The sequence below is a fragment of the Cebidichthys violaceus genome, unplaced genomic scaffold, assembly GCF_023349555.1.
Source record: "Cebidichthys violaceus isolate CVI_PGR_0920_01 unplaced genomic scaffold, fCebVio1.0.p SCAF_9, whole genome shotgun sequence".
In the NCBI taxonomy this organism is placed as follows: Eukaryota; Metazoa; Chordata; class Actinopteri; order Perciformes; family Stichaeidae; genus Cebidichthys; species Cebidichthys violaceus.
The window spans coordinates 16,854,896-16,877,606 of NW_027176975.1; the positions used below are offsets into that span (position 1 = coordinate 16,854,896).

The following is a 22,711-nucleotide window of genomic DNA, read 5'->3' on the forward strand; positions in this document are numbered from 1 at the left end:
GGTGAAACTCACCTGGCCAGTCTGACCAGTCTCACGACGCGTTCACTGCCTCCTCTCACCTCACGACGCGTTCACGTCTCCTCTCACGTCATGACGCGTTCACTGTCTCCTCTCACCTCACGATGCGTTCATTGTCTCCTCTCACGTCCGACCTCCCACGCTCCCAATGTGATTTCTGTTTCTATTATACCTGTAATATGTACATTTACACATTTAACTAGTATTGTCCAGTGTGTTTGATGCACGCAATATTTCCCTTCTTCTTCTTCTTCTTCTTCTTCTTCTTCTTCTTCTTCTTCTTCTTCTTCTTCTTCTACACATTACATTACATGAATGTGAACATTGTGTGTGTGAGTGAAAGAAACCTATTTTGATATTTCAATAATGTCAACATACAGAGTGTGTAAGAAGTACTTAGATATACTTAAGTAAAGGTATTAATACTACAGTGTAAAAAGTAAAAGTATTGTCATCCAGATATACTTAAAGAAATAAAAGTAAAAGTTAATTATGCTTAATAAAATATATTATATCATTGGATTATAATTATTGATGCATTCATTATTTTGCTAATTTAATCCTTTCCTCTATCCTGACTGATCACACGGAACCTGGCTTGAGTAACGTTTTTTGACTCATTTATGACCTTAGAGTCTGCTGTTAAGTTCTTTGCCTGTTGGTTGAGTGCTGATAATATACTGCTGGGTAGTTTAACCATAGACTGTATATAAGAAGTAATACTAATACATGTATTACAGTAGTTGATTAAATGTAGTATATCTATAAATGTAGTACAGTAAAAAGTACAATGTGAGGGTCTTAAACTCAATCTGTTGGGTCCCAGAGTTAGTGAGTGAATATTTGGTCAGTACATCAACACTGCAGCAGTGAAGCATGAGAGCACCAAGTGAATCCCTTCAGAGCAGTGCAGGAGTCACACCTTTGCATTAAGAGCTCCATGGATTTTACAACAGAATTGGGACTGCATTCAGGGTAAGGTCTAACCCCAAACCGGCCTGCCCCCACAGAGCTATGGACAACCCCCGGGCAAACGGCAGCCTACTCTTTGACTGGTAGTGGTTACATGGAGACCGCCACTTCACTATGGAGAGCCACAGCCTCAGAACTAATGTGGAGTGTCACCCTGGATACATACACCAGGGATCAGCCTCATGATGCTGGCCAGCCAGAAGTAGTTGTAGCTGGTGAGAGTCCCACAGCGGGATCTCTTCCTTCCCATCACTGTTATGTGGTATGTGCCACTTGATCAGTAGAAGGTGCCACACAGGCCACAAAGCGCAATTCAGTGACAGCAAGCTTAATACATTATTATTAAACATATAAAATGAGCAAAGTACTTGTTTCTTTACTTTTTAAAAAGCGTGCGTTACGTGCATATTTTATTGTTTATCAGTATCAGATCATTTATAAACTACACATAGTATATAATATATATAGTTGATAGATTATCAGTGAGTTCTGCCAGATACCCTGGCGGCATGCAGAGAAGATAGACCAGACGCTGAGTCTATCGCTGAAGATTGCGAGCCGGCCGCAGACCTTTGTGCCATGGCACATCTGTGGGAACAGATTGGCTTACATGGGTGTCGAAAGGAAACCAGCAGTGCAGCTGGTCCTGCTGGGTACTGAACATCAAATTGCTTGCTGATTGTGTGTGAGTGTGTGTGAATGAGCATTTGACTTGATCAACTGAGTGCGATGTGGCCTGGTTCCCCACATCTATGACGTCCCTTCATGGATCGTCTCCTGCACTGTAAAAAAAATTCTGTGTAATATACGGTAAAATACTGGCAGCTGTGGTTGCCAGAACTTCACCGTAAAAAATAAAGTGAGAATGTATAATACATCACGGTATGTTTTTTTGCAACCGTAGATTTCACAGTTGAGAACTGTATTTTGTTTACGGTAAATTACTATAAAAAAACAGAGATTTCATAAACCTGTTTACGGTAATATGCAACTTAACGGTAAATTACTGGCAGCTGTGGTTGCCAGAACTTCACCTTAAAAAATAAAGTGAGTATGTATAATACATCACGGTATATTTTTTTTGCAACCATAAATTTCACAGTTGAGAACTGTTTTTTGTTTACAGTAAATTACTATAAAAAAACAAAGATTTCATAAACCTGTTTACGGTAATATGCAACTTAACGGTAAATTACTGGCAGCTGTGGTTGCCAGAACTTCACCGTAAAAAATAAAGTGAGTATGTATAATACATCACGGTATGTTTTTTTGCAACCGTAGATTTCACAGTTGAGAACTGTTTTTTGTTTACGGTAAATTACTATAAAAAACAGAGATATCATAAACCTGTTTACGGTAATTTGCTTAAGAAATAACAGTCATGTTATAAAAGCGTTTACGGTAAATAACTTTAAAAACAGCAACTATACTGTGAACTTAATTACAGTTTTTCTCAGTAAAAAACACAGTACAACTGTATGATACATTACGGCACTTTATTGAAAAAAGCAATTTAACGGTAAATTTCCGGCAGCTGTGGTTGCCAGAAATTCACTGTAAGAAATATAGTGACAATGTATAATACATCACGGTATGTTTTTTTTGCAACCGTAGATTTCACAGTTGAGAACTGTTTTTTGTTTCCGGTAAATTACTATAAAAAACAGCTATCATAAACCTGTTTACGGTAATTTGCTTTAGAAATAACAGCCATGTTATAAACATGTTTACGGTAAATAACTTTTAAACAGCAACTATACCTTGAAGCTAATTACCATTTTTCTCAGTAAAAAACACAGTACAACTGTACGATCTATTACGGCACTTTATTGAAAAGTGCAACTTAACGGTAAATTACCGGCAGCTGTGGTTGCCAGAACTTTACCGTAAAAAATAGTGACACTGTGTAAGACATCACGGTACAAAAATAAGGTACGACGTAAAACGTATTACAATTGGTTGGCATAGATTTCAGTCAACTTTTGATTATTGTAAATTACAAAGGAAATATCAAATAAAGCATATTGTAAATCAAGGTACAAACCATCATTGATAAACCTTAAGAAACTAACATTCTCTGTGAAAAACAGGTTGAACTGATACAATATCTTGTAAAATATACTCACAAAGCAGTGTTGAGATCTTGAAGAAACAGCACGTGTCCATATATGAAGGATATCCATGAATACACATGAAAAGATTAGCCACTTGCCCTGAGTTGATCAAGAGTAATGAGTCACTGAGTCCAGACTTGACTGAAGAGGGCTTTCAACATGGTATAGTCTCACATGGACATGAAGTTCAGGAAGCTGGAACTTGAAGTGTGTATTTTCACCAGTTCTGCTTGAGGACTCGTATGTTGACCATCAGGTATTCACTGTGGACTGGAATGATCCTCTCTGCACCCAAAAACAGAAACAAAGGCAAAGTTAGATTGATGCAGTGCTTCAGCATGATGCCTACAGAGAAACATTCACTGCCTTCTGCTGTTAAACTGAGCTCCAATGACCTAGAAGAAACCAGCACTTTGGAAAATAATTTTGTAAGTCACCTTTATAGTTAATAAAAAATAATAACTATCAGGTGGAATGGTAAACAATTACACATTTCAGCACTAAGGCATCATCAGCATGTGTTTAATTTCTGTCGACAGGCAGCCTAAATACACAGATGCCTCCAAGCAATACACTGTGTGCACAATTATTAGGCAAGTTGTATTTTTGAGGATTCATTTTATTATTGAACTACAGTGCTCTTGGTCAATCCAAAATGTTAATAAACCTCAAACCTGAATATTTAAGAAAGTAAAAGTGAGGTTTTGGCTTTCTTAGGAGAATATCTATGAGTGCACAATTATTGGGCAACTATTAGTGTGCACAATTATTATGCAACTAAATGAAAAATGTTCCCATCTCACTTGTTTATTTCCATCTGTTAAAGTGAGAATAATAAACAAACAACTACAAATTTACAAATAAACGTTATTGATATTTAAAAAAAATAAAAATAAATCTGTGACCAATATAGCCCCCCCTTCTTTTCAATAACAGTAATAAGCCTTCCATTCGTGGATTCTGTCACTTTCTTGATCTGTTGACGATCAACCACAGCCTCCCAGACACTGTGGACTGTTTTCCTTCACCGTAAATCTCCAGTTTAAGAAGGGCCCACAAGTTCTCAATAGGGTTTAGGTCAGGTGAGGAAGGGGGCCATGTCATTATTCTTTCATCTTTAAGGCCTTTACTGGCTAGCCACGCAGTGGAGTACTTGGATGCATGCAGAGGAGCATTGTCCTGCATAACAGTCATGGTCTTCTTGAAAGATGCAGACCTTTTCTTGTACCACTGCTTGAAGAAAGTGTCTTCTAAAAACTGGCAGTAGGTTTGGGAGTTGATTTTGAGTCCATCTTCAACCTGAAAAGGTCCAACTAGCTCATTTTTAATAATACTAGCCCATACCAGTACCCCACCTCCACCTTGCTGGCGTCTGAGTCGAAGTGGAGCTCTGTGCCCGTTACTGATCCAGCCACGGGTTCATCCATCTGGACCATCAAGAGTCACTCTCATCTCATCAGTCCATAAAACCTTTGAAAAATCTGTCTTCCGATATTTCTTGGCGCAGTCTTGATGTGTCTTGTTCAGTGGTGGTCGGGTTTCAGCCTTCCTTACCTTGGCCATGTCTCTGAGCACTGAACACCTTGTACTTCTGGGCACTCCAGGTAGGGTGCAGTTCTGGAATAAGACTACTGGAAGATAACGGGTTCCTGGTAGCTTCACGTTTGATTCTTCTCAAATCTTTGGCAGTTAATTTGCATATTTTTTCTCAACACGTTTCTTGCGACCCTGTTGACTATTTGCAACAAAACTTTTGATGGTTCTGTGATCAAGCCTCAATATCTTAGCAATTTCAAGAGTGCTGCATCCCCTTTTTTTCTTCCAATTTTTGACTTGTCAGAGTCAGTTAAATCTCTTTTTTGGCCCATTTTGCCTGAGAAAAAGAAGCTGCCTAATAATTGTGCACAATAATAGTTGTCCAATAATTGTGCACACATAGATATTTTCCTAAGAAAGCCAAAACCTCAATTTTACTTTCTTAAATATTCAGGTTTGAGGTTTATTAACATTTTGGATTGACCGAGAGCACTGTAATTGTTCAATAATAAATTAATCCTCAAAAATACAACTTGCCTACTAATTGTGCACAGTGTAAAGACAATCATCATGTTCGATACAACCAGGGTATCTGCACATCTTATTAATTCCATAAATTCTAATTTTTTTGTATTTATTTTTTAAATTCAATGACTTTTAAGAGCTTTTAAATATCTCTAAAAGCAATTACATTACTGTTACAAAATAAATTGAGAAACTAGAACACAGTAAGCTGTATCCTGAAATTTTCAGTGAAGCCACCAATGCAATGAGAGTTTGGTCCAAGCAGGTAGTAGAAACTGTCCCTGCAATTTCAAGTATAATAAACAGAAGGAAAAAAAAATCACTGAAGTTTTCAGAAATATCACCTTCATCTGTGCTGGTCTCTGTAACATTTTCTGAGTCATGCATGTAAGGGCCACAGTCATGTGATTCATTTGGAACGGCAGATTCTCTGTACATGTCACTAATACTGCTGTCTGCTAAATCTTTGTGTCTCCGTGACATGTGGGCAGTAAATGAAGATCTGAAAACATTTTACCATCCACTCACTTTAATAATTAGCTTTAGCTTTGTGTCTGGACACCTAACGCCATAGCACATTTATGAGCGGTAACGTTAACAGACATAGCACATTTATGAGCGGTAACGTTAACAGACATAACACATTTATGAGCGGTAACGTTAACAGACATAGCACATTTATGAGCGGTAACGTTAACAGACATAGCACATTTATGAGCGGTAACGTTAACAGACATAACACATTTATGAGCGGTAACGTTAACAGACATAGCACATTTATGAGCGGTAACGTTAACAGACATAGCACATTTATGAGCGGTAACGTTAACAGACATAACACATTTATGAGCGGTAACGTTAACAGACATAGCACATTTATGAGCGGTAACGTTAACAGACATAGCACATTTATGAGCGGTAACGTTAACAGACATAACACATTTATGAGCGGTAACGTTAACAGACATAGCACATTTATGAGCGGTAACGTTAACAGACATAGCACATTTATGAGCGGTAACGTTAACAGACATAACACATTTATGAGCGGTAACGTTAACAGACATAGCACATTTATGAGCGGTAACGTTAATAGACATAGCACATTTATGAGCGGTAACGTTAATAGACATAGCACATTTATAAGGGGTAGCGTTAACAGCCGTCCCATCAGTAACCTTAGCTGTAGCTGATACGTTACCGTTATGCCTCTGGTAGAAATGAGCCTTAAACGCTCCATATATAACAAAGGTCTGCTAGCAACCGGCTTCAAAGCACTTAAATAAACAACGTGATTCATTTCGATGAAGTTTGCAATGAAGCACATAACCCCTCGATGTTTTAACCGACTTGCCACAGAAATTACAACTAAACATGTTCTTAGCATACCTTTGGTAAGTAAGCTAGCTAAAGTTCAACACAGAAACACATAACCCACGTTACATCGACGAAAAGTAAACTCTCAAGTAATTAGATAACCAAATTAACTTACTCTTAACGTTGAATGACTCGTTTTTGCAAGGGCGACACAAAACTGCAGAAAACAAAGCCTCAAATTCAAATTTAACGTTAGCTAGCTGACGTGAAGCTAACTCAACTGCTTACCGTAGAGATTGCCATAACCTCATTTAAACAACTTAACGTAACCTTAACGTTGACCGTTCAAGAACTCTTTTACTCCCCTCTGCGACTGTAATAAACCAATGTAGCATGCTTACCTTCAGAAGAAGTGTTGTGTTACCAGGAGTCAGGCCGTTGTACATCAATAAAGTCCAGGTTAATCTCCATAGAAGAGCAGCGCAGTGCTGAGCGCGGAGAAAAGGCGCTGAAATGGGTTCAAAAGTTCAGCCTCCGACCGTTGCTTTTTTTTAATTACTGTGTAGGTCTGATCACTGCCGCCAACGTCTGTTTGTCTCTCTCTATGTGTCTCTCTCTCTCTGTCTCTCTCTATGTGTCTCTCTCTCTCTCTCTGTCTGTCTCTCTCTCTCTCTCTCTCTCTCTCTCTCTCTCTCTCTCTCTCTCTCTCTCTCTGTCTGTCTGTCTGTCTGTCTGTCTCTCTCTGTCTGTCTGTCTGTCTTTCTCTCTCTCTACCTTGAAACTGTCGAGATCTGCACCTGCAAGCACCTGCAATATTACAAAATACTAACCAACAGAGATCAAAAGAGGGGTGGGGGGATGGGGTGAGGGGTGAGATGCAACTTATGCTCTGCAAAAAAAGGACTACAAAACAAGGAGAACTTATGGAAGGTTACTCTCCACTGCTTTGAATAAGCAAAATAGTTTGCAACTAGCACTCATTGTTTTGTTTTGTTTGTTGGTTAAATATTAGTTCATGTTGACTGTTGAAACAGTGACAAAATGTCTTTAAAAAAATGACAGTGTTGGCTTTCCATTATTAGCACAATGGTTCGTACATTTAGCCGTGACAAAATGTATTTCTTTTTACTAATAGTACCTACAAAAATTGCAGTGTTAACTTTTATATATTATAGTGTATTTCCATTAACAGCACAATGGTTAGTGCATTTAACCTTAACAAAATGTATTTTTTTTTTTTTACAAATAATGAATGCAAGCAGTATTGATCGGGCCCTCACACCTTCACGCACGTCGATGGTACTAGCAGGACTCTAGTTGACGCGGCCGTGCATTTCTGTGATCATCAGACATTGCGTGCACGAGTTAGACAGTATTTCCTGCGTGTACCAGTGGCGTAGCAAGATAATTTTGCCAGGTCTTAAGCCTTGAATGTTTTGAGTTTAGCTCCAAATACAATCATAAATGTAAGCCCGTAACGATCGACAGAAAAACAAATGTTTTTTGAATGCGCTTCAGTGTTAGTAACATAAAAGACTGTCAAAGTAAATGCAGTTGTCCAAACCGACTGTTTGTTTGTGGTGCAGGTAGCTCTGACAGTCACTGCTGAGTGACTCAAAGCTGGAAGAGTCGAGGAGAAATGGCAGAATTTATAGTTCCATATGGAGAAAAAAAGAAAGAAATTAAGCCTAATCTGGTCTAATCTATAACATGAATTAGGTTGTGTGCAGGTTGATTTTATTGAACAAACTTCACATTGATTTGAAAGCTATTGTTATCCAATTTTTGCTCTCCAAACATCCTGCTTACGGCCATGGTTGCCAGTAGGTGGCGCTATGACTATAAGTTAATACTGGCATGCAGAAGTTCTCAAGACATGACTCATCAAGCAAGTCAAGTTTGGGACACTTTTGACATAGTACAAACAACAAGTACAACAACTTCCTGTTTCATGGCGGTTGGATGTTTTTTGTCGCCACGAATACAGGCCAGCTGGGAGATGTAATCCCGAGGCGTGTTCTGGGTCTTTCCCGGGGTCTCCTACAAGACCCTGAGATACTTGAACTCCTTCGCTTGCGGTAGGCACTCCGTCCTCACCTGGAGGGAGCAATCCACCGGTTTCCAGCAGAGCACCATGGCTGATTTGGAGGTGCTAACTCTCATCCCCGCCACTTCACACTCGGCTGCGAACCTCCCCCAGTGGTGCTGGAGGTCACGATTCGAGGAGGCCAACAGGACCACATCATCTGCAAACAGCAGAGAGGCGATCCCGAGACCCTCAAACCTGACGTTCTCTACCCCCCAGCTGCGCCTAGATATCCTGTCCCTGAAAGTCAAGAACAGGACCGGTGGCAAAGGGCAGCCCTGGCAGAGGAAAATACTCACCGGGAACGTGTCTGACTTATTGCCGAGAATACGAACACAGCTCCTACTGCAGTCGTAAAGAGACCGGATGGCCCGTTGCAATGGGTCCGGCACCCCATACTCCCGCAGCACCCCCCACAAAAACCCCAGAGGGACCCAGTCAAAAGCCTTCTCTAAGTCCACAAAGCACATGTAGACTGGTTGGGCAAACTCCCAGGACCCCTCCAGTAGTCTTGCGAGGGGAAAATGGGAACCACCACCCCGGTCTGCCACTGATCCATGATTTTTTTACAAATAATACATGCAAAAAATAGGGGGCTGGCTGTTGAATTTATAATGCGTTTTACCACCATTGGCAGCGCAATGGTCCGTACGTTTAACAGTAACCAAATGTATTTTTTAAAAGTAATGAATGCAAAATTCACGGTATTGATTTTTGTTCATACTACGTTGTATTTCCGTTATCAGTACAATGTTGAGTAAATTTAACAGTGACAAACTGAATTTTTTACGAATAATACATGCAGAAAATACGCGGCTGGCTGTTGAATTTATAATGCGTTTTACCACCATTGGCAGCGCAATGGTCCGTATGTTTAACAGTAACCAAATGTATTTTTTAAAAGTAATGAATGCAAAATTCACGGTATTGATTTTTGTTCGTACTACGTTGTATTTCCGTTATCAGTACAATGTTGAGTAAATTTAACAGTGACAAACTGAATTTTTTACGAATAGTAAATGCAAAAAATACAGGGCTGGCTGTTGAATTTATAATGCGTTTTACCTCCATTGGCAGCGCAGTGGTCCGTACATTTAACAGTAATCAAATGTATTTTTTAACAGTGATAAATACAAAAATGACGGTATTGTTTTTTTTTCATATAACAGTGTATTTCCGTTATCAGTACAATGTTCAGTACATTTAACAGTGACAAACTGAATTTTTTACGAATAAATACATGCAGAAAATACGCGGCTGGCTGTTGAATTTATAATGCGTTTTACCACCATTGGCAGCGCAATGGTCCGTATGTTTAACAGTAACCAAATGTATTTTTTAAAAGTAATGAATACAAAATTCACGGTATTGATTTTTGTTCGTACTACGTTGTATTTCCGTTATCAGTACAATGTTGAGTAAATTTAACAGTGCCAAACTGAATGTTTTACGAATAATGAATGCAAAAAATATGGGGCTGGCTGTTGAATGTATAATGCGTTTTACCTCCATTGGCAGCGCAATGGTCCGTACATCTAACAGTAAACAAATGTATTCTTTAAAAGTAATGAATGCAAAAATGACGGTATTTTTTTTTGTTCATACTACGTTGTATTTCCGTTATCAGTACAATGTTTAGTACATTTAACAGTGCCAAACTGATTTTTTTACGAATAATAAATGCAAGAAATACGGGGCTGGCTGTTAAATGTACAATGCGTTTTACCTCCATTGGCAGCGCAATGGTCCGTACATCTAACAGTAACCAAATGTATTCTTTAAAAGTAATGAATGCAAAAATTACGGTATTGTTTTTTTCTCCATATTACAGTGTATTTCCGTTATCAGTACAATGTTCAGTACATTTAACAGTGACAAACTGATCTTCTTACAAATAATACATGCAAAAAATAGGGGGCTGGCTGTTGAATGTATAATGCGTTTTACCTACATTGGCAGCGCAGTGGTCCGTACATTTAACAGTAACCAATTGTATTTTTTAAAAGTAATAAATGCAAAAATTATGATATAGATTTTTTTTCATATAGCGGTGTATTTCCGTTATCAGTACAATGTTCAGTACATTTAACAGTGACAGACTGAATTTTCTACGACTAATAAATGCAAAACATGCAAGGCTGGCTGTTAAATATATAATGCGTTATATTTCCATTGGTAGTACAGTGGTCCGTACATTTAACAGTAACCAAATGTATTTTTTAGAAGTAATGAATGCAAAAATCACGGTATCGATTTTTTTTCATATAACGGTGTATTTCCGTTATCAGTCCAATTTTTAATGCATTTAACAGTGACAAAATGTATTTTTTACAAGAAATACATGCACAAATTATTGTTTCGGCTGATATATATATTTACGGTGTTTCACTGTCAGATAAACTGAATATAACCTATTTACAATTTACGGTCTCTTACTGTTGTGATTTAACAGTTTTTCACTGTAAAATTCACTGACTTTTTTTACAGTGTGGTCTATTGTTGTTGTCACACCAGATTGATTTGGTGTGCCATTCCCCGACACCACTTTCCTCGTAGCCTGATTCACTGTTTACCATGCCCCTGTAAGAAACATGGGCCGAATCCCAATGTCCCCCCTAAAGCCTAAGCCCTGAACCCTCAAGGACTTAATTGACGTCACTTGGTAAGTGGTTGAGTGTGAGAGACTGTGAGTGCTTGAAATGGTGTAAATATGAATGGGACAGCACAGTGCTGCAACTTATCACGTTACCATGAAAACGACAATAAATAAGATGTATAATTGTGAGTATTTATTTTATACTTTGTACTCCCTGATTTGAACGTCTTCCAGGCTCTTTCCTCACAAGACGAGAGGTCATTTCAGATAATCTATTTACTCGTTTTTGTCAAAACATTTTCGATGACAAAATCAAATATTTGATGAATAAATAAATAAATATCCTCTGATTTCAAGTTCATTTTTTGTTCCATCTTTAACCCTTAATGTTTCTGAGTAAATATAATACGACAGGCGGAACACACGTGAGCCGTCCTCTTTGTTCACCTTTTTCTTTTAACGTCTCCATGCGTCCACTGGTTACCCCGTGTTTAACGTCACGTTGCTATGACTTGTGGGTAATTCCCTTAGGCCAAGTCAGCATCCTATGCTGACTTACGGAAAGGGTTCATAAAGGGCTCAAAATGTCTGCCAGAGAACCCTCAAACACTTGACGATTTGACAGTGGGACAGCCCTAAACCCTCACGGACTTCTTGGGAGCGCGCCTCAAAGTCCGTGAGTTCGTAAGGGGGGACATTGGGATTTGGCCCTAGACTGTAAAGAAGAAATGGACGTCACCCATCAGTTTGTAAAACGTGTTTTGAATCCTCGAGTTCTGCGTTATCTTAGCTTTTTGCAACCAGTGAGTGGAAGTGACCATATTTGTTTGTGGAGGAGTGACGTAGAGATGGCGTATATAGCTGTAGCGCCTGTCAATCACAAGGTGGCCCCCACTTTTTGCAACCAGAGGAGTTGCCCCCTGCTGGCCAGTAAAGAGAATGCAAGATTAAGGCACCTTTGCATTGGAAATGTGTGTGAGTGTAACTGGCTAATCATGACATGCCTACCCGTTTTACATGCAGACCCCACAGTATATAAGGCAGCCTGACTATGCTATGCACCCTCTGCAGGGCTCACCATAGGAGCAACAGGCCTGTGCTTATAAAACGGGGGTCACGGTATCTCTACTGGACTCTATGGGTACAGTGGGTGGAGCCCGAGGAATGCACACCCTGCCACGATAGAACATTGACCCAACAACACAGATCCTGACTTATTTAAGGTTAGTTGCCGCAGCCTACTTCTGTATAACCTAAGCCACCACAGCAGTGAAGTACGGGGCCCCTGCCGTAACTGAACTGGAAATGTAGAGCTGCATGTAGAGTATGCATGGGCCACAGTGGGAGGATGTCTTCCCGCCTGCACATAGGCTTGGGAGATGCACTCACAAAGTGTGTTTCTTGGATAGAGCTTTACCGGCCACACCATCCCCAAAGCACACAAACAGATGTTCAGTGTGTCTGATAGGGGCTGTGCCAGGGAGAGCCATTGCGGGCAATGGATGCCGATTGGCCTCTGCTGTCCCGAACCATCCCACCATTAAAGTGAAAAAGGCCGAGCCACCTAGGAGGTGCGTGATCGCATTATCGGCCCCTCACGGACAAATGTGTTATGTCACCATACTGAGTGAGGTGGGATTTCTGACAATATCACGCCGTGTATAGGGTTCATGAATGGACACAGCAATGTGCCACCCGCTCTTACCGCTCATAGTAGCGTTATCATCCCTGCCCACTTCCTCAAGAGGTGGGGTGAAAACAGCTGCTGTGTTTGAGTGCTTTGACACTGAGCAGAATTCAACGAGACGTCATGGGAAGTCGGGAAGAGGAATGTGCTCTTTGAGAAATGAGGAACAGTAATGAGGCAGCCATCTTGTCGTAGGGGGGCCCAGAGAACATGGCCGTCCTTGAGGAGGGTCTTAGACATTTCTGCGCCGTCGGTCCGCTAGCAGGACCCTTCTGGTGATGCAGAGCCCTCTTTGTGCATGCCGGGATAAGATTTCTCCCTGAAACCCTGCAACCTCAGAAAATTCACCAGACTTGCAAACCACCACAAACACACACACAGTTGGTTTAGAGACCTTAACGGTCTGTTATGTCACACTAACACTTATTCAATTTTTGTTGATCTTCACAGATTTATATTTAAAATTATGTTCGGGGCTACACTCAAAACATTATGGGCTTAAGCCCCAGCAAGTAACTGGGCGACGCCACCGGAAGGCACGACAGATTAATAAAACGCTGATTTAAATAATATCTTTTTAAATAAAAGCCTGGATTGTATCTACTTTTTACTCAAAACTTGCACAAAAGCTAATGCTTGTTTAAGCCAAAAATAAATTAATTTCTGGTTTACTTCTGAGACCTTTACTAAATCCTTTAAATTCCTGACTGTTTGCTATTAAATTCCATTGAAGAATAATCATGCAGTCCTTTTATGCATGGCCATGCTGGTGTCATCATCTTTACCAACCCGGTTGCTCACCTCTCAACCAGCTACACTGAACTGGTCTACCAGTTTATCACCAGTTAACCAGTTTGAGCAAGCTGGCCCACCAGGTAAATCCAGCAAGACCAGCTAGGATCTTGTTGGATTTTACAGTGGGGCGTGACGCTTCAGAGGAAAGAACATCTCATCTCTCTAAAAACATATTCCTCTCTCCTTGCATGGTTTCTGGTGTCTCTCAGGTCTCTCCATCATATATACATATGTATATACATACGTACGTATATATATACATATAAAAAGAGGATCCATCCCAGGTGGGAGAGACCTAGAGCAAAGAAAACATTACATTACAGTCATTTAGCAGACGCTTTTATCCAAAGCGACTTACAATAAGTGTATTCAACATGCAAGTAAGTATGTATATGTATATACATACATATACATATACATATACATAATTATAAAGAGTGGAAGGGACCTAGATGCAAAGAAAACACGCAAGTGACGGAAGCGGATGTAATTTAAGAGTTGGGATGCGCCCAATGAAAAGAGCCCCATGGCCGCATGTGCACGTACTACGGCCTATCACGTGTCGACATGTACTTCCGTGTTTTAGGACTTGTCAAACTGTGATTGGTCGCCATCAGCAGTAACGTTTAAAGTGACTGTCACTGCTGTTCCTGTAACCGTCTGTCGGTAAGGAGAAAGGAGAGGCACGAAGATGGAGGTCCTTCATACTGTCCACGTCCTGGTCCGGTCCCTACTGTTTCTGCTGCTGTGGTCCAGAGGGGACGGGAGAGAGTCGGAGCTCAGCCACGTGACCTGCGGCTCACTGGTCAAGCTGCTCAACACCAGACACAACGTCCGCCTGCACTCCCACGACGTCAAGTATGGCTCAGGTAACTTCACTCAAACAGACCACATATCAATAAGTACTTAAAACGAATAGTCTTTGTCGCGTGTGTCTTACGCCGAAATGAAGACGGGTGGTTTTCATCTGTGAAATGTGTTAAATTCATCTCTGAAGGTGTTTGATTTTGCCAGCAAAGAAAGAAAATATGAAATCGTCTTTGTAGTTCGTCTTTGTAGTTTGTCTTTGTAGTTTCCTGTTCGCGCTGTGGCAGCATGTAGAGCAGGTGCTATGGTGGATTAGGTCCAGAGAATCCAATCCATCAAGCAAATGTCGTCGGATCATTTGTATTTCTTGGAATATCAAGAATATTTCAGGAATGAAGAGTTGAAGTACAACTATTTGACTGTCTTCGTACAAATCACTACATATTCTTGGAAGAAATCTTCTGTTCACATGCAAGTCCCCCATGCCGTGATGATGATGATGATGATGATGATAAAATGATAGTCTATTCACATAATCATGTGTTGTATTATCCTCATTTGCTTCACTTGACCTCCCTCTTCTCCTTTCCCCATATACTGTCACAAGTCTCTCCACTGCTGGATGCTGGTGTATCTATCTCACTAGCACAGCTCTAACCAGCTGTGTACACACACACACACACACACACACACACACACACACACACGGCTCTGTAAAGAGTTTCCCCTCTTCAAACAGAGCCTGAAAGTGACACCTGACAATTCAACCGTTCAACACTGGCCTGTGAGAGTAATGCTGCAATAAGAACACACATAAGCTAAATGCATATTGACAAAACTGTCACATTACGTTCACGTAAATGTAATAATACATGAGGTATAACTAGAAGCTGATGTACAGTACTGTATCGTACTCATCTGCTACGTCTTCATTCTATCTCTTCTATCACATGTTGTGTGATAGTACCTTACATATGGGGCCTTTGGATGGGTGTGCTAGGCTAATGTTAGCATTTAGCAGAGACCTGGAACACTAGCAGGGGCATAGCCAACCAGAAGAAGAGTAGGGCCGGATGTCGGGCTCATACGCTGTGGCTCAGTGGGGAGAGTGGTCCTTTTTCATGCCTAGGATGGGTTTAATGCAGAGCTCAGACTTCATGTTTGTATATGAATGGACCATCTGTTGTAGCGTCAACCTTCAACCTTCCTGTAGTATCTGTGCTTCTTCTCTCCATTCATAGCAGATTGCAACCATTGCTCTTTAATGTTTCCCCTACTTTACAAGAGGTATTGTTGTGTCTAGTATAGTTGTTGTGTTTAATTTAGCAGTTATCCAAAATAAAAGTTCTCTGCTTTAATGTTTTTATTGGGTCTTTTTCTTCGTCCATGTTTTCATCACTTACAGAAGCTAAAGTTCCATTAAGAGTTCTACTGTGTGACGTGTTCAATAGAGTGTGTGTGTGTGTGTGTGTGTGTGTGTGTGTGTGTGTGTGTGTGTGTGTGTGTGTGTGTGTGTGTGTGTGTGTGTGTGTGTGTGTGTGTGTGTGTGTGTGTGTAGGCAGTGGACAGCAGTCTGTAACTGGAGTGGAGAACGCAGACGATGCCAACAGTTACTGGCAGATACGTGGGAAGCCCAACCGTCCGTGTCAGCGCGGAGCATCCATCAGGTGTGGTCAGGTCATCCGCATCACACACATGAAGACCAGTCGGAACCTCCACACACACCGCTTCAGCTCCCCCCTGTCTAACAACCAGGTCAGACACTGACACCCTCCAGGTTCTACTTGTATTTGTTGGTAACAGTTTTTGGTCAACAATGGAGCTCTGTGGCACAGAAGAATATTTATCGGGCTTTGGATACACACATGATTTTATTTTAGTAGAACACATTCATTGTGGGTCTGCTGTCCTGTCTGTGTGGCCTGCAGGAGGTCAGCGCCTTCGGAGAGAACGGCGAGGGTGACGACCTGGACACGTGGACGGTGCAGTGTGACGGCGATCACTGGGAGCGCGATGAGGCCGTGCGCTTCAAACACGTGGGCACCGACGTCTTCCTGAGCGTGACGGGAGAGCAGTACGGCCACCCCATCCGCGGCCAGCGAGAGGTGCACGGCATGAGCTCTCCGAACCAGCACAACTGGTGGCGCTCCATGGAGGGCGTCTTCCTCCAGCCCAGCCAGGTGCCGCTGCGCCACGATGAGCTCTGACATTATCACTGGGCGACACGAAGAGGGGAATCCCTGTTCATGGGGGGTTGGCTCTCTTGGACCAAACCACGTCAAGTGTGAATGATGTAGAATATTAGACGGAGTCACCTCTGTACATGTGAAACACTCAGGGGGGTCTGACACCAGAGGGATTTAGTTATTTTATATAAAGATCAACACCAGTGCTACTATATGAAGTTATGTCATGTGGTCCTTTCATAAGGAGAAAATATTTATTCTGAAAAAAACACAACACGTGAAATACCCAAATCGCTGTTGTAATTTCTAGTTTCACTTTTGAAATATTGATAATTTTTCAATTGACATGAAATTAATCTGCATCATTTTCCAACATCTAGTAAATGTCAGTCATCATAGTTCTAAACATTATGTTGCTTTTCTTTGTTTTTATGAAATCTGAAGTTTGGACTGTTCCTCTGATGATGTATAGTAAAAGGTTTTGGCTACTAAAACTCTACTTTCAAAAGTAATGCCATGAATATTTTTTTTTATCGATTAATGACATACAAAGTCGGGTCAATAGAAAGGCACTCATCTTTGCATCGCTCTCCAGCCTTTCAGAGGCAGACATGTAGACGTTGACTCCTCAGTCCAGAGCACCTGCTGCGGAGGTGAGTCGCTTGCCTTAGATTTCAGATGGATGTTCTTTTGGACTGTGAGTCTTCTGACCCGACGTCTTCGGGCTGTAGTTTGATGTACCACACTCCAACTGGTTTGTGCCAGTTCAACAGTTCCAATAGGATTTACCAAAGTCTCCGTAGCAGTTGGTCTGCTTCTCCTAAACACATGTCTGTGCTCCAAACAACAGTCACATGTCCCTAAAAGTCCTCTGAACTCTGTGTAACGTCCAACTGTGAAATAAAAGCTAATGAGTGAAAGTAGAACTAAGTGAAGTGGCCCAGACTGCGGAGAGCTTTGACCACCATCAGCAACTTAGAACTTACCTCCTCCTACAAAGTTCCCCCTGAGCTACGGGAGCAAAACAAGTTTTAAAGTTACAATAGTGCCATACTTTGATGTGGAGTGTGGAGCTCTGTCTGAATCCTCTCTGTGGAGTTTTCTTGTAAACAAACAAAAGTTTATCCTTGAGCTCTACTTAGGTCTTTGTACACTAGATCCACACATCAGCTGATCAAAATAAGGAGAACTTTTAGTGTGAGCCAGTCAGGTGTCACATCTATAATTGAGAACCAATCTTTCTGGGGTCAAGCGGTGTTGCCAGATTGGGTTAGTTTGGATTAAGTTGGGTTGGGATAAAGAGACACATTCTGGTGTCTTTTGTCAACATTTATGACCCAGAAGTGTTCAGCTGGAAAGCTGTCATCAGCCATAAATCAGACACGGCAACTTCAACCAGTTCATTGCTCAAAGTGTTGGCTGAGCTTCTTGTTTATTAGCTCATATTTTAGATTAATAAAAACAGTCAGGCACCAACTATGGCATGGGCTCAATGAAAACCATGACTCAACAGTTTCAAGGTTTATTAATATTACATATAAGATCATTTTGCTACATTCCAAATAGTGTACTGGAAGGAACTACATCATTACAGGAAATGGTCAGTGTTCATTTGGTACACTCCTAATAAATAAATGTTACTTAATGCGTGTGTTCTACAGAGACTATTTTAGTCAGGGCACAATAGGCCATGCAGACATGTTTTCTTACCAATTAAATAAAGTTGATAATTATGTGACAACATAATCAGATACATGTAGATGAACCTGACAGCAGGGAGACTTTGTTTTTTAGTTGAGATGATAAAGCATATTTGAGTGGTGTTAGTGGTCAGATATGATTGTTTTCTGAAGTTGTTACCAAGCAGTGAACAGCTGGATTCATGCTGATGTGACTTATTTAAAGTCATCACGTCAACAGCCTCCACTAACACTTCATGTTGACTGTGGTGACGTGTTCCCTCTTTAACACTCATTGTTCTGGACATGACCCCTCATGTGTTACTTTATGTCGCCCATGTGAAGGGAATAGAATCCAGACGGGTTTACAGTTTTTTTCCATAATGTATGTTGGGTGATTTTAAAAAGATGTGGCTGCTGAACTATTATCAGTTTGTTATTAGATGTGATCCCTTGCTAATATGACACACCTCTGATTTCATTCAGTTCAGAGGACACAGGACCGCTGGAGAAGAATTTGAAAATGCACATTACGTCTGTCTTGCATCTACACAAAATAGAAAATAGAAAATGTTGGGTGTCTGAATTCAATAATAAAATGAGTCTGAAGACAATGTGTCGTGTACTTGATGCTGTGGTTTACAAGCTGCCATTGTTTTTAGAAAGGTTTGAACTTGAGGTGTGCGCTTGATTAATCTGCTGCATGTTGTCTAAGACACACGTGACGCGTTAACATGACTGTCTTAGGTAACATGCAGCACAGATTCGTCTTCTCAAATCTTTCAAAAACAAGCAATAATATAATCTTCCACATCTGAAGTGACTCCTTCAGCATTCATACATATTTACAACAGAACAGCCCTGAAATACAATGTGTTTGTGAAGCTGCTCATTATCTCACAGTCGGTCCAGACATCTTGGAATGTGGCCTCACTGTTTTCATTATAGGACTATGATAGTTATGGTGAGATAATGATGATATAGGAACAGATATTAATGCTCACATGTCAGTTCTCTAGTTCCTTCTTATACAGTTTTTAATAACACCAGCACATTGCATTGTTTTCATCTATGTCTATATTTTCTTCAAAAGATATTTTCTCATGAAAACACCTAGTAGCTCCACATTTACATAACGTTTGTGCAGACACATCTTATTTAAATAGATTCCCCACTCTCTTTTTATAGTCTTGTGGATCTTTAATTATCAGTTAAACGAACGAACTAATTAAAAGCACCAAACAAAAACATTTGATGTCCCCAGCAGGTGGCGACAAATATCCAAAGAAACAAATGGATTTGTTCCAACAGCTTGGGTCAAACGTGTGTCTGTTTATCTGTAGTACTGAGAGGATTGTGCTGCTGAGAACGAGGGAACAAACCAACAGATCTCAGTAAAATACACGGAGATGATGGTGGAACATCTAGCCATGATAATTCAGTCTAGTGAACTCTACAAGGTAGGATTTGATCCTGAGAGGGGAAATTCACATGTTACACCCATACCACAGATAATTGGAATCCAATACAGATCTTATGAAATGACATAGCTCTAACAGAATAAGATATTAAATAGATTACATGAATACCATACCATCTGTGCAAATACATGTGCACAATGGGCAATATGGCCATCATCTTCTATTACGATATAGGTAATTTCATATCTCCATAACCACATATATCATGATAGAGCATGTATGTTCTCTATTTACAAGAACCTGAGTGGAAAATTAACATAATAGTTTAAAATGAAATTACGGAGAAAAAGAAGAAATAAATATAGGCCAAGTATAATTCGAGATAGAACGACAATAACAATGATATTAATAAAATGTTTCATACTAAGGTATTTTCTGCAGCACCAGGTCCAGCACAAGATATGGGGTTTTGTTTCGTTCATGTAAAACAATGCAAATACTACTGTGTGGACTACATTTCCCCAAAGCTTCCAAAGCTACTGTTACTAACATGAAACCGTCTTTTTCATCCAGCAGATGGCGACAAATTACCATAAAAGACAAACAGCGTGGCAAAGAGCAGGGAGGCCGTTAATTACAATAATCATCAGCATCATCCTATTCTTTATCATCAGCAGCATCATTTCCTCCAGCATCCCTGAACTCAGTGGATATAGAAGCCGTCAACAGAGTCTCCGTTGTGGACGGAAACACAGTGAGACTGTAGGAAACCTGTACGGATGTTTGACACCATCAGAATGTGAGGCTGCCTGCTGCTGCTTCATTCTGCGTCAAATAACGGCTCCTGTTCCTTACAACCATATTATCCATTTAATAACGACGTTATAAACATCAGCATTTTCAGATCAGGCGCTTACATTTTAACAGGCCAAATAAGGTTTTGTTCCTATTTTTTCTTTTATTTCAATGTTCAATTAAATGTTAAACGAATGAAAACACATTTCATCATGTTACATAAGGAGCTGAATATAATTTGTATTGCTTTATATAACCACGAAGCCTATTTTCTATTACTTACCCAGAAGCCTTTTACTTTAGCGTCGGTAAACCTTACAACTACTCTGTCATGTGGAAAGTCCATTTCATTTAGGAGATATCCGATGATCCAAACTTTGTATTCACTGTCCTAACAACCATTCATTTTAATCTCTTGAATGTACTCTGAAATCTAAGAGATCGAGGACGTTTAGGTCTTGAGTTCTTAATGGGCCAATTCTTGAATGTTGTTATGGATGATTAAAGCTTGACAGGTAACATAAAGGTAACATACAGGAAGCATACAGGTAACATAAAGGTAACATACAGGTAACATACAGGTAACATACAGGTAGCATACAGATAACAGGTAACATAAAGGTAACAGGTAACATACAGGTAACAGGTAACATACAGGTAACATACAGATAACAGGTAACATACATGTAACAGGTAACATATAGGCAGCATACAGATAACAGGTAACATACAGGTAACATACAGATAACAGGTAACATACATGTAACAGGTAACATACATGTAGCATACAGGTAACAGGTAACATACAGATAACAGATAACATACAGATAACAGGTAACATACATGTAACAGGTAACATACAGGTAGCATACAGATAACAGGTAACATACAGGTAATATACATGTAACAGGTAACATACATGTAACAGGTAACATACAGGTAGCATACCGGTAGTATACAGATAACAGGTAACATAAAGGTAACATACTCAGAGGTTAGTTCTTTGAGCTCAGTAAGAAAATGGGTGTAGATTGAAAACAACTCAATTTCAACTCAATGTTTTTTGACGGAATCTTAGCCACAAACACATGTAATCTAAAATAAATCAATTTAATTTTGAAGAATAAATTTGATATGATATTGTCTTATTTATGTGATTTTTCTTACAAGCAATGTCATTGAGTACATCATAAAACAGTATTGAACTAGTCCCCAGAGGAAATATATATATATATATATATATATATATATATATATATATATATATATATATATATATATATATATATAAAACATTATATGTTTTTATATAATTTAAAAACATATTATGATCTCAGAGAGACAGAAACAGACCATATATATGGTCTGTTTCTGTCTCTCTGAGATAATATGTTTTTAAATTAAAGCTGGGGTTTTGTTTTCCCTTCGTTTTACCCCGTGAAAGGTGCACTGGTGCTGACCTTTAGTACTTTAGGGTGGGGGTGGGGGTGGAGTTGTAGGGGGATGGGGGTGCAGAGGGAGGACCCAGGCTCTCCAGGCCTGTTCAGTCCCAGCAGGCAGAGCAGAGGAAATGTAAATGTGACCACCCACCTCTGAGGAGGAAATGTTGTGTTGGTCTATACGTGGCCTCTGTTCCTCTGTTTCTATGTTCCTATGCTTCTATGTTCCTATCCCTACACAGTCTCTATGTTCCTATGTTTCTCTATGTTCCTATCCCCACACAGTCTCTATGTTCCTATGTTTCTCTATGTTCCCATCCCCACACAGTCTCTATGTTCCTATGTTTCTCTATGTTCCTATCCCTACACAGTCTCTATGTTCCTATGTTTCTCTATGTTCCTATCCCCACACAGTCTCTATGTTCCTATGTTTCTCTATGTTCCCATCCCCACACAGTCTCTATGTTCCTATGTTTCTCTATGTTCCTATCCCTACACAGTCTCTATGTTCCTATGTTTCTCTATGTTCCTATCCCCACACAGTCTCTATGTTCCTATGTTTCTCTATGTTCCTATGTTTCTCTATGTTCCTATCCCCACACAGTCTCTATGTTCCTATGTTTCTCTATGTTCCTATGTTTCTCTATGTTCCTATCCCTACACAGTCTCTATGTTCCTGTTTCTCTATGTTCCTATCCCTACACAGTCTCTATGTTCCTATGTTTCTCTATGTTCCTA

General features: G+C 40.1%; 1 protein-coding gene across 1 annotated transcript; it reads left to right on the forward strand.

The window, feature by feature from the left end:
* The first annotated feature begins 14,255 nt into the window (after positions 1-14,255).
* sdf2l1 (stromal cell-derived factor 2-like 1) lies at positions 14,256-17,151 on the forward strand. The gene is made up of 3 exons (XM_068703950.1): positions 14,256-14,515; positions 16,012-16,208; positions 16,382-17,151. The coding sequence occupies exons 1-3, from the start codon at positions 14,338-14,340 to the stop codon at positions 16,658-16,660; spliced, it is 654 nt and encodes a 217-aa protein (XP_068560051.1). The 5' UTR covers positions 14,256-14,337; the 3' UTR covers positions 16,661-17,151.
* The last annotated feature ends 5,560 nt before the right edge of the window (positions 17,152-22,711 follow it).